The sequence below is a fragment of the Manis pentadactyla genome, chromosome 6, assembly GCF_030020395.1.
Source record: "Manis pentadactyla isolate mManPen7 chromosome 6, mManPen7.hap1, whole genome shotgun sequence".
Lineage (NCBI taxonomy): Eukaryota > Metazoa > Chordata > Mammalia > Pholidota > Manidae > Manis > Manis pentadactyla.
Genome location: NC_080024.1, coordinates 51,567,774 through 51,583,869, shown reverse-complemented (window position 1 = coordinate 51,583,869; position 16,096 = coordinate 51,567,774). Strand labels below are relative to the sequence as shown.

The 16,096-nt window shown below is 35.8% G+C and overlaps 1 protein-coding gene across 1 annotated transcript; it reads left to right on the top strand.

The window, feature by feature from the left end:
* The first annotated feature begins 3,281 nt into the window (after positions 1-3,281).
* On the top strand, positions 3,282-3,706 carry LOC118909218 (cytochrome c oxidase subunit 7C, mitochondrial). Its single transcript, XM_036879474.2, has one exon. It carries the CDS (start codon positions 3,386-3,388, stop codon positions 3,575-3,577), a length of 192 nt encoding a protein of 63 aa, XP_036735369.2. The 5' UTR covers positions 3,282-3,385; the 3' UTR covers positions 3,578-3,706.
* The last annotated feature ends 12,390 nt before the right edge of the window (positions 3,707-16,096 follow it).

Below are 16,096 nucleotides of genomic sequence, written 5' to 3'. Positions count from 1 at the left end.
ATTGTCTAAGATGACCTTAACTTTTTTCCTCAGCTTGATTAACCATTAGCCAGGGCTCCTCCTACCCTTGCCTTCTTCACCTTGTTGTGAAGACTAGAAGAAGTTCACTCTTCTTTTAGATATAGCCACTTAGCACACACAGATGGCTTATGATCTGCCCCCCACTCCAGCTCTGAAAAAATATCTCCCAACTGTTGTTTCAGTGGAGTTCACTCAGATTGTATTCTGGTTTCTCTAACCTATTACAATAGTCTTCCTTACCTGTTTAACCTAGTCTGCTGCAGTTTTTGCTTTGATATCACCGTTTTCAAAATACACATTGTTATCTATAAATTTCCAATGAAGTGGCAGTTAGGAAAATCATCCAGTTATTTCCATAGACCTAATAAGACCCTCTGTCAAATACTTCCTATTTACTCCTCTGATCCCATCCTCTGCGCCTCAGTGACTGACCTGTAAGGTCTATCTGTTGCTCTCCCAAGGGTTCAGCTCCGGGCAAGTTCACTCTGGATTCAGCGACACCAAATAATGATAATGGAACGTTGTGGGTAAAAAGGGGATCAGACCAAGCTTAATTCTCACGGTGACAGGTTGAGCACTAGAATCCAGTCCGTCTTTGCAGGTAACAAGCCCTTCTCAGTCTCTGCCCTGGGCTCCAGCCTCGGCTCCCCTCTCTCCTGCTCACCTGATCTCTTCTCTAGATTCTGCTCTTAGCACTTTTTACAGCAAATACTGGCAGTAATGGCTTATAGCCAATGGGTGTGCAAGCATGCACCTGCGCAGTGGGCTAAGTATTACCTCATCAGACATACACAGTGGGTATCAGGTGAGGATCCTGGCAGTAAAATAAGAATAGCAATAGGAGGTAGTCTCAGTTTTGTGATAATATTAGGTTAGGCATCTTTTTAAATACTCAGTTAAATGTGGTGAACTATTTTCTTCTACTTTCTGTGTTTCTCAACATTTTTTCCAAGATAATATCACCAAAATTAAATATTGACTAAGAGTCAGAAGTGAGTCAAACTTACAAGACAATTAAGAAATATACTGACTAGTTTTAGTTTTAGTTCACTTCAAAGTAAAAAACATACATGTAATTCATATAAAACTTTATTGAATATCTAGTTTAAATCCCCAGTTTAATACTTTCCTTGTAATCTGTTATGAAACATCAAAAATGTAATCACTGTATCCATGTGGTAAATTCTCTTTCAGGACAAATGTGTGGGTATTTTTAATATCTGGTTAATGTTTATAAATAAAATAGCAAGTAAAAAATTCATGAAGTTGTTTTTATATTATTGTTTAATTTATTTTGCACTTAACTGAGCATGAAAATCTCTACTTAAAAAATGCAAAGATATGGAATTCAAATATAAATGTATTTGTTGTATGTCACAATTCAGTTAAAGCTTTTCACTTTCAAAACACTCTCCTTATAAATGTGGAGTGTATATGTGTCTATACATATATTCATATGTATATATAAATATATACACACTCAGACACAGACATTAATACATAATATAATCATGTTTTTCACATGATTTTTATTTTCTTAAGCAATAATGTAAATATATTTTGGTAAGTTATTTTTTTCTCCTTAAAAGTACAAATTTTCAGAAATGTTTAAAGAACAATTTATCTCTTGTTAAATAATTTATAATCATTATAAAAATGTATTACTTGTTGATGATATATGTATAACTGTTGCAATGTAAAGCCCTCTGGATTTTAAAGACAAAACTTTAATTTCTAATACAGTTGATTAAAATAAGATGCATTTTGGTATATGCACATACAGTCATACAAGCTTACTTTAACACTGAAAACAAATAGTTTAATTAACTTTTTATCCTGTAGATGTTTCAACTAGTTACTTCATATTTTACAAAACTGAATGATAGATTCCTAAACTAATCAACTCATTTTACTTTTGAACTTAGAAGAAATGAAGAAAGAAAAAATACGAATCTGCTCACGTGGATTTCCTCCTGTTTTTTCCTGTGTCCTGAATTTCTTGTCATAGGCAATCTATTCTTCCTTGCCTGCAGTCAGTATCAACTAGTATCAGGAAAAATGGTCTCTAGCAGAGTGCCTTTGGAGTGTTAGAACTGAAAGTGATTTTACTGGAGAAAACTTAGGAAGATTACTATCCTTTTGAACTCCTTTTAAAGACCCAAATTTTTCATCAAGTCAGAGACAATCAGGCTTACTTATAAAAGCTACATTTTTTTTATTTATAAAGACAATGTTTGAGTTAAATCAGTTTTTCTTCACTCTATTTTCGAAATATTTTCGAAATGTATTTCTAATCCATGGGATATTGGCATACATACACACACACACACACACAGATTTAGTTTGCTACCAAAGGTAGAAAGTGGTCCAGACAGAAAGGAAATCCACACCCTAAGATCTGGTTTAAAATGCTCATAGTAAACTAGGATAATAGGTGATAACAGCTCTCCTACAAAAATAAGTTATTGTCTAAGATATAAGACATACCAGCAAACATATCTAAAATAACAGACTCTAAAATCCCTAAATTATTTGAAATAATAACTATTTGAAATAATTTATCTTAGTTATTTTTAAAATAATTTTTATTAGGATTTATTCATCTATATCTTCAAAGAAGTATTTCTTAAATGTAGGATTATGGATGCTGATTGGAAAATAAATTAATGTTTCAAATAATTTGCACTTTTTAACCATTATTTCCTAAATAGTTATTCCCAAAGATAAAATTATATAGGTAAGTTTTATATTTCTTAGAGTATGGGGTAAGCTATAGGGAAATATTTGAGGGCCAAAAGTTTTATTTTCCTGTTGCAAATTCTAGGAAAATTTATTTTGCATGCCTGTATGATATGGCTTATTTAAATTAACAAATAGTAAGAGTCAGCACTTTAATTTGCCTACATTGTTAAAATTATATATACATAAATTATAGCTCTCATCCTCCATCAGTCCTCCACTCTTTCTAGAGAAAAGGAAATACTTGTATCCTGCTTGCTTTTTACTTAAACCCACTGAGATAAAGATCTTTTAATGAGGATTTGAATTCAGAAAAGCTAGGCTAAGCTTGACTCATTTGTATATCTCTCTAGGATATAATTTGTTTTAGATCACTTTATTAGTGGTTTTGCTAGTCATGATTAATTTGGTTATAATCAAGCAAGGATATTGAAAAATACCTTTATTTCTTTCTTTATTTTTAGTTTGGCTGTTTGAATGCTCCTGCCTATGTTGTTCTACAAACCACTCAACTTAAAACCATAGGCAGAGGGAACAAGGTCGTGAAAATCGGAGGACTTGGTGTGGTGCCGCCATTTCTTCCACATTTGGTCTCTGCGCCTTTCGCAGAACTCCCAACAGCGCTATGCTGGGACAGAGCATCCGGAGGTTCACAACCTCTGTGGTCCGTAGGAGCCACTATGAGGAGGGCCCAGGGAAGAATTTGCCGTTTTCGGTGGAAAACAAGTGGCGGTTACTAATTATGATGACTCTGTACCTTGGGTCTGGATTTGCCGCACCTTTCTTTATAGTAAGACACCAACTGCTTAAGAAATAAGGATATTTTATTTAATTCATGAAGCAGATATGCAGGGGAGCATTTTAAGAGGTGCAGTCTCTTTGAAAATGGATCAAATTATTGAGTTCAAAATACTAGATGTGTCTGTAAATAAACTTACGGCATAAATCCTTAATGCCTCTTCTCTGAAATATGGAATGTGAAAATTGAGCATTGTGCTTGCTTTTCTTATTTGGGTAACATTCCATTACTAGTTTCTTGATCAAAATATGTGTGCAGTTCAGTTGTTAATTGGTTTTAAATTCTGAGATTTAATTTTTGATTGGGTTAGGACCTTCCTTGTTGGTAACTTATGTTATAAAGAGAAATGCATGCCTGACTTTGGTTGCATTGTGATATTTTGTTGTTGTTGATTTAAAAGGAGAAAAAAAGTATTTTTAGTCCATACTTTGAAGGAGTCAAATTGTTGTGGTTTGTTTTCAGTGAGTGGTAAATTAATCATGAGGAAAACCAGTAGTGTATGCAGATGGAAATTCAAGAGATGCATCTTTTCCTCCAGACTTGTAACATAAAACTAAAATTTTAGCCTTGATAAATTTGCTGCTGATCAACATTAGTCTTCTTTAGACAGGATAAAAATAGAAAATTTGAAATAGAAGGTAATAGCATGTTAAGATAGATTATAGGAAATGTTCCCAATTTATTCTGGAGCTTTGCCTAGTAGAAATGGGTTAAAAGATGGCTCTGATTAGTAATAGTGAATCAAACTGATGTTATGAGTAGTGAAATGCTTCTTACTACTTAAAATGTAATGAATTAGTTCCTAGCTCTTTGTTTTAGGGCAGGGAAAAAGAAATTGGCTACAGAATATTTCAGTCCCAATTTGGTCACTTTTGGAATCCACTGATGTTAGAGCACTATAAAATAGGTTAACTGGTGGTCTGTTCGGCCTCTCAGGTTTTTGGTGAGGGACTCCTGTATTGTTTTTAAAACAATATTTAAAAACCGGAACAGTCACATAAAGGTCTATATTTTTGGATTCTTGAAAGACTGCTCTGGGTCGTTTACATCCTTTCCTGGAAAAAAATAGCTGTGCAGGTCAGTCCTCACTGTAATCCCAGAGTTCATATATGCCACTAGTGTTGAACTACTAAGTTACTGGAACCTTAATTTTGTTTTTCTCTTAGTTCATGTGGTACGGCCTATCTTTAGACTCTTCAATACTACCTGGAAGCAACTTAAATATGGAGTCAATTTAATCCGTATGACTCGCCCAGTATTTCTTGTACTTGTGCATCATTTGTTGATTATCCATTGATGAATCATGTCATCCTGTGTCTTAGGATAGTTTTTCTATAGATCATTAAGGCATTCCACCTTTGGGAAAAGTAGAAGCAAGAGTAAGAGTTTAGGGTTCATAAATTAAGTTCTCTCCAGCTGTACAGCAGGTACTTCAACCTTAACATGTCCAAAATTGCCTGGAGTCATGGTACAAAGATACAAGCCTGATCACATAATTAGCTGTCAACATCAGTTAAATTCCAGCCCCTTAGCATGGCTTCAGTCATTTCCCTGTGACATCACCCTGGTAACATAGCTCCAGGAATTTTATGTACCACCCCCCAAGTCTTAACTTAGCTCAGGTGGCACTTTCTGTAAAGCTTTCCCTTGATTCCAAATACACTATATGTAAGTCTCCAAACCCTGTAAACAGCTTCATAATTACCTCAGCATGTACTGTAAGGACTAATTTCCTTGCTTGTCTCCCATACGAGCTTAAGATCTGAGACCAGAGAACTATTTGTTTATTCATGTATGTTACATGTATAATGTAGTGAGAAGTCAACGAACACCTATTGAATTGAAGCCAAGAGTGATGAAGTTACATAAAAAGCAAATTAAAAAAAAAAAAAAAACCATAGGCAACCCCTTGGAATTTCTGTGTCTCCTATTGAAAATATATAGACAATAATTAAATACTTATTTTACCCTTTTTTTTTTAGGATCGAGTATATGAATGGATATAACATCTTCTTTAACATGCATCATGTATGTTTTATCACTAATATGTTCATGTGGAATGACATAACTTTCTGTACACTACCATATTAGGGAATTTGGAGATTTTACAGTTAACTGCAGCAAATGATTTGATGCACTGGACCACATTTCCTCAATTCATAATTAAGGCAAAGTTTATGTGTAGACAGACTTCTAAGATGGGCCACAATAACCCTGCCTTGTAATATCCACACTTTGTGCAATTCCTTCCACTTGAATGTGAGTTGGACATAGTGGCTCACTTGTAAAGAACAGAAAACAACAAAATTGATAAGATGTCACTTATGTGATTAGGTTACAAAAGACATTGCTTCTACCTTGCTTGTAGACTCATTTCACTGCCTTCTTGGCTTTGATGATTTGATGAAGCAGATTGTCCTATTGGAGAGGCTGTCATGGCAAGAAACTGGGAAGCCTGTAACCATCACTGAGATAGGAACTGAGGCCTTCTCTTCAATAAGTCACAAGGAATTGAATTCTACCAGCAACCACGTAAGTCTGCTGGGAACTGAATCCTTTTCTGCACAAGCTTTAGGAAGACTGAGACCTTGGCTAACATATTGATCACAGCCTTTTGGAAGACCTAGAAGCAGAGGACCCAGGTAAACTATGTCTAAATTCCTAACCCATAGAAGCTACGAGATAATGTGTGTGTGTGTGTGTGTGTGTGTGTGTGTGTGTGTTTAAGTGCCAAGTTTTGGAATAATTTATTGTACAACTGGTAACTCTTAATGTATGGTTGACAGTTCCATGTATTTTTAACTTCTCCAAGGTATAAAGAATCTCAAATTTGCATGTAGGTATATCCCAAAAGTAACTCCCTCAACTAAACAGGAATAACAGTTATGGATAAACACCAGTCTTCTCATTTTCCAGTGGGACAGCTGTTAAACATGTCCTCTGTGGTTTATCCCGGGGTTTACAATGTGATTGAGTGCTCCTTTCTCATTAGGTAATATATAATAAGACAACAGATCCTCCAGGAAATATAGGCTATTGGTACATGTTGCATGGAGTAAACAAAGTAGCAAACAACAACAGCATAATTAATATATAGTTAATAGTCTTGGGTGGGAACTTAGCACTCTCTGGTATTCTATTGAAAAAAAAGGAAGAAAGAAAGGAAGGAAGGAAGCAAGAAAAGAAGAAAAAACGGTCATTTAAATCAAGACCTTACTGAGGGCTATGCTCTGTGTAGCCAGGTTGCTACTGAATATGATGGGAGATTTAGGGAGGCTGTGAAGGCAACTGATATAAAGAAAGAGAATAATAAGGTTAAATTTCCGTGTTATCATCATAGGAGATGGGATATAACTCTGAACTTCTATAAGCACTGTTAAAATAATCTCTTGTTTTATGGACAGAGTATCAATATTCTTGAAAAGCAAACTTAAAGTTTGATTCTGAGAGTTACTACATTGAATTGCCAATAAAATTCATAACTTCCTAGGTGTCATGTGAAAATGAGGACATTGACAAGGAAAGATGTGACAATGGCCTTTTTGAATTAGTTACATAATAATTTTCTTCAGCTTCCATTCCACATGTCTCCAAGCCTAAAGTAAGTCATCGTAAGTTAGTTAACTCCAGCTAGCAATCTGTTAGTAGAGATCTACGTTTGCTTTTACCAGACATACTGCCTTTGCAAATACTTTTCTTTATGTATTTATTTTGTCTCATAACTTTATGACATTGTACATAACAAAACATTGGAAGAAGAATGCATTAGCATTCACGTGAGGGATGTAAGCCAGTAAATTAATATTAGTATTAATATTAATAGTGGTCTTATGTATCTCATCACCCAGAAGCAGAAGCTTTCCAGTGTTTTAGTAGCAGTGTTGAATGGAAGGTAATTCTTGGTGAGTTTGAAATGCTGTCCTGAGGAATGATGCTATAAACCACTGAACAATATAGAGGGCATGGTCTCCCAAATATTTCAGATATCATTGCTTTTTTATTTTTATTTTTTGCTTAGTGTCCTAGTCACTCTGGCTCAGTTACAGAATTTAGTGCTTATGGATGAAATGTTTCTACTGGAGAGAAAATTTATGATATGTTCCATTGAATTAGATGACAAGGCTATCACTAGACTATTTGGAGTCCTCATTCCACAATATGATTCAGCAAAAAAAGTCGGTTATACTTTGTTATGGAAGTGACAGGCTCTCTCAGAGCTATGCCTATGAAATTAGGGTAGGAAAGAAAATGGATGAAAATTGAGGCATCCTCTGGGTTTCACCTTATACTAACACATTCAGTGAAAACAATCATCAGAGGCTTCTTCACACCTACTCAAGTAGCATAAACTTGGGCTCAGATTCATAAGGAAATAATGTCTTTGCCACTCTTTCAGACAAAAATGTTTCAATCTTCTGAAGTTGTGGACAAAGAGAATATGGGGTGGATAAAGGATGTGACAAATATCTGCTACATCAAATGGTCAGTTGCGATGTAGCTATAGTCTTAACTCATACTTACTGCCTTGCTGTGTCATGAATCCAGCCATGAGACTTAATACACTTGTTTTCCCTTTTCTCCTTTGTCCATCCACAAATTCCTTTGTGTGTGTATGCTATACTGTAGTATACCTTATATTTTTTCTGCCACTTATTAGATATGTGACTTTGGCAACCTATATACAGAAACAAAAAGAATGATAAACATTGGACTTCCTTCATCCTTTCAGGGATTCAGGGCTATGACAGTTCCTGCTATGAGATTATTCTGATGGCTCTTTTTATTTAGGTGGCTTCCTTGATTGATCCTATATCCAAATGCTCTGATAGCCTCTTGATTTTGTGTACTGCTCCTTATGCTCTTCCCATAATTCCCTTTAGCTCAAACTACCTAGCAGCAGTTTCTGTTACTCGCAGAACTCTATCTGATGACTCAATCATGGCATGGCATCATAAATTTATTTTTACATCAAAATAAATGCAACATTTATAAGAATAAGTAGTTTTATCAATTTTTAAAGATCAAACACAAAGTTTACAATAACATCTTTTTAGTGGGCAGCATGAAACAAAATTACCCTACATGTAGTAGGAGTCATTATTTATTAAATTCTATAATTAATATTTCTTCAAAGGAAGTATGCTAAGGGTGTCTGTTGAAGAGAGAAAAATTATTGTAAGAGATTACAATGTAGAAGAAGCCAGTTGACTAAGAAAAAGTCACAGAGACAGTAACAAGCAGAACCTTAGAGAAATTTTATTCTGTATGTCAGTGGTTGTCAAATTGTGATCCCCAAGCCACAGAGAAATTGTGATAATATAAGGAATTCCTTATAGTATTTACAGACTTCAAAAGGCCTCCTGCAAAGGAGTACTGGTAATGAAGGTGATCACAGTATTTGTCAACTAAGATATTGGGAAAAATAAAAGATGTGTTACTATTTGTCCCGGGAAACAAAATATTTAAGTTGTGTAAAAAAGTCAGACTCTTAAGAGGAAAAAAAAATTTAAATTATCTTTGTTAGCTGAGCTTTTTAATCATTAGAATATGTATTATGAACTTGTGTTGATTATGGAAAAGCTAATATTTTCACCAAATTTCAAGAAATAATTAGTTATCAATCCAAAGGGTTTTCTCTGAATTAGTTTGTAATAAATAGTTTTAATACATATTTATATTGTCTTTTATGATTTTTGAGATGCTCATGAAATCACCTTTGTAAAGAAGGAGCTGTAAAGAAAGACACAAAATAAATGAGTTCCAGCATGTGCAGAGACAGCTAATTGTCCACTCAATATCTATTCTCCCTGTCTCTCCCCAAGTTTTGTCTGGGAAGATGGCAGCCCACCTAGAAATAACATGCTTCAGCATTGCTCATAGCTAATTTTGGCCATGTGACCAAGGTCTGTCCAAAGGTTTATGACCAGATGTCATGCCAAGTCTCTTCACAATCTCTAAAAGAAAACTATTAGGTACCTCTTTCTTCTCCCTTTCTACGTGAAGTGTTATGCTTAGATACAGAGATGAGAGCCACATGTTGAAGATGGCGGTGTTAACTCTGGATTTCTCTGCTCTGGATTTTTATGTGAGAAGAAATAAATCTCTATTTTTATTTAAGTCATATTTGAGATTTCTTTGTTATAATGGCATTGCCTTCATCTAACAAGAAAACTAACACTAGAGGTCCTGGAGTACTATTATAGTGAAACCCTAAAATATGTGTGTTATGGACTTCTTACTAAGAAATAGATATTGAAGCTGGACATCTAATGACTTTTGTTATTCTATGGCAAACATGATAAACTTCTTATCCTCAGTAGCTTGGAAGACAGAGCATTTGCTTAAAAAACTTGAAGTCATAGCAAAAGAGATTAGGAGGTGCCAGAACATGTGTTTGCTTGTTTATCACAAAAAAAAGATAGAAAAGAAAACCTAAAAAAGGAATTAATTAGTTTGAGAATAAAGATAAATGGAGTACAGCTGTGCTGACAGAGGCATTCTCTGCCATATCCTGCAATCAAAATTGACTAGGAGTCCAGGAACTTGGAGATTTCAGGGTTAGAAAAGCCAACTGTTTCCAAACTCCGAACATCAAAATTATGACTTTCATACAGTCTTTTTCATGATCTTATAAAATGCATGTAATCAGGGAATCTTCTATGTTGAAGTATTAGACTGGTGATTCAATGCCTTCCTTAATGTCAGGGGAAGCAGATGTTCATGCCTCAAACAGTCAATAACTACACAGTTCCCATTTTCCCAACCTACTTTCTGAGAAAGACAAAGGAATCCAATTGATAGAAAACAAAATACCACCTTTATTATTTATAAGAAGCAATTTAAAAGGAAAAATCCAAATTAAGTGGATATGTTTATTTAATAATATGCCCACCTGAATTAGATGGACATGACCTCCACTTGTAGGAAAAACCGAGAAAGTGCAAGCCCTCCAGTTCTTTTCTGTGGCTCCTGCTGAGACAGATGATGGCAATATGGATTTAGCTTCCAAATAATATTACCACCAGTCACTAAAGAATATCCGTAAATTAACTCCAAACTTATTCTATACTCAAGTCTATTCCATTTCTCATCCCAAGTTTGATTCAAGCATACATTTATAATATAGTCCATCGATGGGTTGAGATGAGATTAAATAACATTAGAATCCCACAAGTTTTTAAATTACTGTTTCACATTATGAAGTTCCTTAGGAGGTGATAAAGATGAAAGAAAAATTTCTTTGGAAGTTAATTCCAAAGTAAAGACAGAGGGAATTAGAGTGTCAAAATCAATTCTCTTGTATGTTAACTGGCGATAGCATACAGAGATCAAAATTCCTCCTCCCAAATTTTTTTTTAACTTTATTTTGGTATCATTAATCTACAATTACATGAATGACATTATGTTTACTAGGCTTCCCCCTTCACCAAGTACCCCCCACATCCCCGTTCACAGTCACTGTCCATCAACATAGTCAGATGCTATAAAATCACTACTTGTCTTCTCTGTGTTGCAAAGCCCCACAGGCCTCCCTGTGCCACTATACATGCAAATCGTAATGCCCCCTTTCTTTTTTTCCCGCCCTTATCCCTCCCTTCCCACCCGTCCTCCCCAGTCCCTTTCCCTTTGGTAACTAGTAGTCCATGCTTGGGTTCTGTGCTTCAGCTGCTGTTTTGTTCCTTCAGTTTTCTTTTGCACTTATATCCACATATGAGTGAAATCATTTGGTACTTGTCTTTCTCCACCTGGCTTATTTCACTGAGCAAAATACCCTCTAGCTCCATCCATGTTGTTGTGAATGTTAGGATTTGTTTTTTTCTTATGGCTGAGTAATATTCCATTGTGTATATGTACCACATCTTCTTTATCCATTCATCTACTGATGGACATTTAGGTTGCTTCCATATCTTGGCTATTGTAAATAGTGCAGCAATAAACATAGGGGTGCATCTGTCTTTTTCAAACTGGAGTGCTACATTCTTGGGGTAAATTCCTAGAAGTGGAATTCCTGGGTCAAATGTTATTTCTATTTTGAGCATTTTGAGGAACCTCCATACTGCTTTCCACAATGGTTGAACTAATTTACATTCCCACCAGCAGTGTAGGAGGGTTCCTCTTTCTCCACAACCTTGCCAACATTTGTTGTTGTTTGTCTTTTGGATGGTAGCCATCCTTACTGGTGTGAGATGATATCTCATTGTGGTTTTAATTTGCATTTCTCTGATGACAAGAGATGTGGAGCATCTTTTCATGTGTCTGTTGGACATCTGAATTTCTTCTTTAGAGAACTGTCTATTCAGCACCTCTGCCCATTTTTTAATTGGATTACTTGCTTTTTGTTTGTTGAGGTGTATGAGCTCTTTATATATTTGGGATGTAAACCCTTTGTTGGATCTGTCATTTATGAATATATTCTCCCATACTGTAGGATACCTTTTTGTTCTATTGATGGTGTCCTTTGCTGTACAGAAGCTTTTCAGCTTGACATAGTCCCATTTGTTCATTTTTGCATTTGTTTCCCTTGCCCGGGGAGATATGTTCAAGAAGAGGTCACTCATGTTTATGTCTAAGAGATTTTTGCCTATGTTTTTTTCTAAGAGTTTTATGGTTCCATGACTTACATTCAGGTCTTTGATCCATTTCGAATTTACTTTTCTGTATGGGGTTAGACAGTGATCCAGTTTCTTTCTCTTACATGTAGCTGTCTAGTTTTGCCAGCACCATCTGTTGAAGAGACTGTCATTTCCCCACTGTATGTCCATGGCCCCTTTATCGAATATTAGTTGACCATATATGTTTGGGTTAATGTTTGGAGCCTCTACTCTATTCCATTGGTCTGTGGCTCTGTTCTTGAGCCAGTACCAAATTGTCTTGATTAATGTGGCTTTGTAGTAGAGCTTGAAGTTGGGGAATGAGATCCACCCCACTTTATTCTTCCTTCTCAGGATTGCTTTAGCTATCACGGTCTTTGGAGTTTCCATATGAATTTTTGAACTATTTGTTCCAGTTCATTGAAGAATGCCGTTGGTAGTTTGATAGGGATTGTATCGTATCTGTATATTGCTTTGGGCACGATGGCCATTTTGACGATATTAAATCTTCCTAGCCACGAGCATGGGATGAGTTTCCATTTGTTAGTGACCTCTTTAATTTCTCTTAAGAGTGTCTTATAGTTTTCAGGGAATAAGTTTTTCACTTCCTTGGTTAGGTTTATTCCTAGGTATTTTATTCTTTTTGATGCTATTGTGAATGGAATTGTCTTCCTGATTTCTCTTTCTATTAGTTTATTGTTAGTGTATAGGAAAGCCACAGATTTCTGTGTGTTAATTTTGTATCCTGCAACTTTGCTGAATTCTGATATTAGCTCTAGTAGTTTCAGAGTGGAGTCTTTAGGGTTTTTTATGTACAATATCATGTCATCTGCAAATAGTGACAGCTTAACTTTTTCTTTACCAATCTGGATTCCTTGTATTTCTTTGTTTTGTCTAATTGCCATGGCTAGGACCTCCAGTACTATGTTGAATAACACTGGGGAGAGTGAGCATCCCTGTCTTGTTCCCGATCACAGAAGAAAAGCTTTCAGCTTCTTGCTGTTCAGTATGATGTTGACTGTGGGTTTATCATATATGGCCTTTATTATGTTGAGGTACTTGCCCTCTATACCCATTTTGTTGAGATTTTTTATCATGAATGGATGTTGAATTTTATCAAATTCTTTTTCCGCATCTATGGAGATGATCATGTGCTTTTTGACTTTCTTTAGGTTGATGTGGTGGATGATGTTGATGGATTTTTTAATGTTGTACCATCCTTGCATCCCTGGGATGAATCCCACTTGGTCATGGTGTATGATCCTTTTGATGTATTTTTGAATTCAGTTTGCTAATATTTTGTTGAGTATTTTTGTATCTACGTTCATCAGGGATATTGGTCTGTAGTTTTCTTTTTTGGTGGGGTCTTTGCCTGGTTATGGTATTAGGGTGATGTTGACTTCGTAGAATGAGTTTGGAAGTATTCCCTCCTGTTCTATTTTTTGGAAAACTTTAAGGAGAAAGGGTATTATGTCTTCTCTGTATGTCTGATAAAATTCCGAGGTAAATCCATCTGGCCTGGGGGTTTTATTCTTTGGTAGTTTTTTGATAACCACTTCAATTTCATTGCTGGTAATTGGTCTGTTAAGATTTTCTGTTTCTTTCTGGGTCAGTCTTGGAAGGTTATATTTTTCTAGGAAGTTGTCCATTTCTCCTAGGTTTCCCAGCTTGTTAGCATATAGGTTTTCATAGTAGTATCTAATAATTTTTTGTATTTCTGTGGGGTCCGTCGTGATTTTTCCTTTCTTGTTTCTGATTCTGTTGATGTGTGTTGACCCTCTTTTCCTCTTAATAAGTCTGGCTAGAGGCTTATCTATTTTGTTTATTTTCTCGAAGAATCAGCTCTTGGTTTCATTGATTTTTGCTATTCTTTTATTCTTCTCAATTTTCTTTATTTCATCTCTTATCTTTATTATGTCCCTCCTTCTGCTGATCTTAGGCCTCATTTGTTCTTCTTTTTCCAGTTTCGATAATTGTGACATTAGACCATTCATTTGGGATTGTTCCTCCTTCTTTAAGTATGCCTGGATTGCTATATACTTTTCTCTTAAGACTGCTTTTGCTGTATCCCACAGTAGTTGGGGCTTTGTGTTTTTGTTGTCATTTGTTTCCATATATTGCTGGATCTCCATTTTGATTTGGTCATTGATCCATTGATTATTTAGGAGCGTGTTGTTAAGCCTCCATGTGTTTGTGAGCCTTTTTGCTTTCTTTGTACAATTTATTTCTAGTTTTATGCCTTTGTGATCTGAAAAGTTGGTTGGTAGGATTTCAATCTTTTGGAATTTACTGAGACTCTTTTTGTGGCCTAGTATGTGGTCTATTCTGGAGAATGCTCCATGTGCACTTGAGTAGAATGTGTATCCTGTTGCTTTTGGATGTAGAGTTCTGTAGATGTTTATTAGGTCCATCTGTTCTAGTGTGTTGTTCAGTGCCTCTGTGTGCTTACTTATTTTCTGTCTGGTGGATCTGTCCTTTGGAGTGAGTGCTGTGTTGAAGTCTCCTAGAACGAATGCATTGCACTCTGTTTCCTCCTTTAATTCTGTTAGTATTTGTTTCACATATGTTGGTGCACCTGCATTGGGTGCATATATATTTATAATGGTTATATCCTCTTGTTGGACTGAGCCCTTTATCATTATGTAATGTCCTTCTTTATCTCTTGTTACTTTCTTTATTTTGAAGTCTATTTTGTCCGATACTAGTATTGCAACACCTGCTTTTTTCTCTCTGTTGTTTGCATGAAGTATCTTTTTCCATCCCTTGACTTTAAGTCTGTGCATGTCTTTGGGTTTGAGGTGAGTCTCTTGTAAGTAGCATATGGATGGGTCTTGCTTTTTTATCCATTCTATTATTCTGTGTGTTTTGATTGGTGCATTCAGTCCATTTACATTTAGGGTGATTATTGAAAGGTATGTACTTATTGTCATTGCAGGCTTTAAGTTTGTGGTTACCAAAGGTTCAAGGTTAGCTTCTTTACTATCTAACTGTCTAACTTAACTCGCTTATTGAGTTCTTATAAACACAGTCTGATGATTCTTTATTTCTCTCCCGTCTTATTCCTCCTCCTCCCTTCTTCATATGTTGGGTGTTTTGTTCTGTGCTCTTTTTAGGAGTGCTCCCATCTAGAGCAGTCCCTGTAAGATGCCCTGTAGTGGTGGTTTGTGGGAGGCAAATTCCCTCAAGTTTTGCTTGTCTGGGAATTGTTTAATCCATCCTTCATACTTAAATGACAATCGTGCTGGATACAGTAGTCTTGGTTCGAGTCCCTTCTGTTTCATTGCATTAAGTATATCATGCCATTCTCTTCTGGTCTGTAAGGTTTCTGTTGAGAAGTCTGATGAGAGCCTGATGGGTTTTCCTTTGTAGGTGACCTTTTTTTTTTCTCTCTGGCTGCCTTTAATGCTCTGTTCTTGTCTTTGATCTTTGCCATTTTAATTATTATGTGTCTTGGTGTTGCCCTCCTTGGATCCCTTGTCATGGGAGTTCTGTGTACCTCTGTGGTCTGAGAGGCCATTTCCTCCCCTAGTTTGGGGAAGTTTTCAGCAATTATTTCTTCAAAGACACTTTCTATCCCTTTTTCTCTCTCTTCTTCTTCTGCTACCCCTATAATGTGGATATCGTTCCATTTTGATTGGTCAACAGTTCTCTTAAAATTCTTTCATTCCTGGAGATCCTTTTATCTCTCTCTGCATCAGCTTCTCTGCATTCCTGTTCTCTGTTTTCTCATCCATTAATGGTCTCTTGCATCTTGACCATTTAATTTTGAAGTCCTTCCAGAAATTGTTTTATTTCTCTATTCTTCCTTAGTTCTTGCACATTTCTCTGCAAGTCCATTAGCATGGTTATGACTTTTGTTTTGAATTCTTTTCCAGGAAGAGTGGTTAAATCTATCTCCCCAGGTTCCTTCTCAGGGGAAGATGTAGAAGATGCCAAAGCTGTCTGG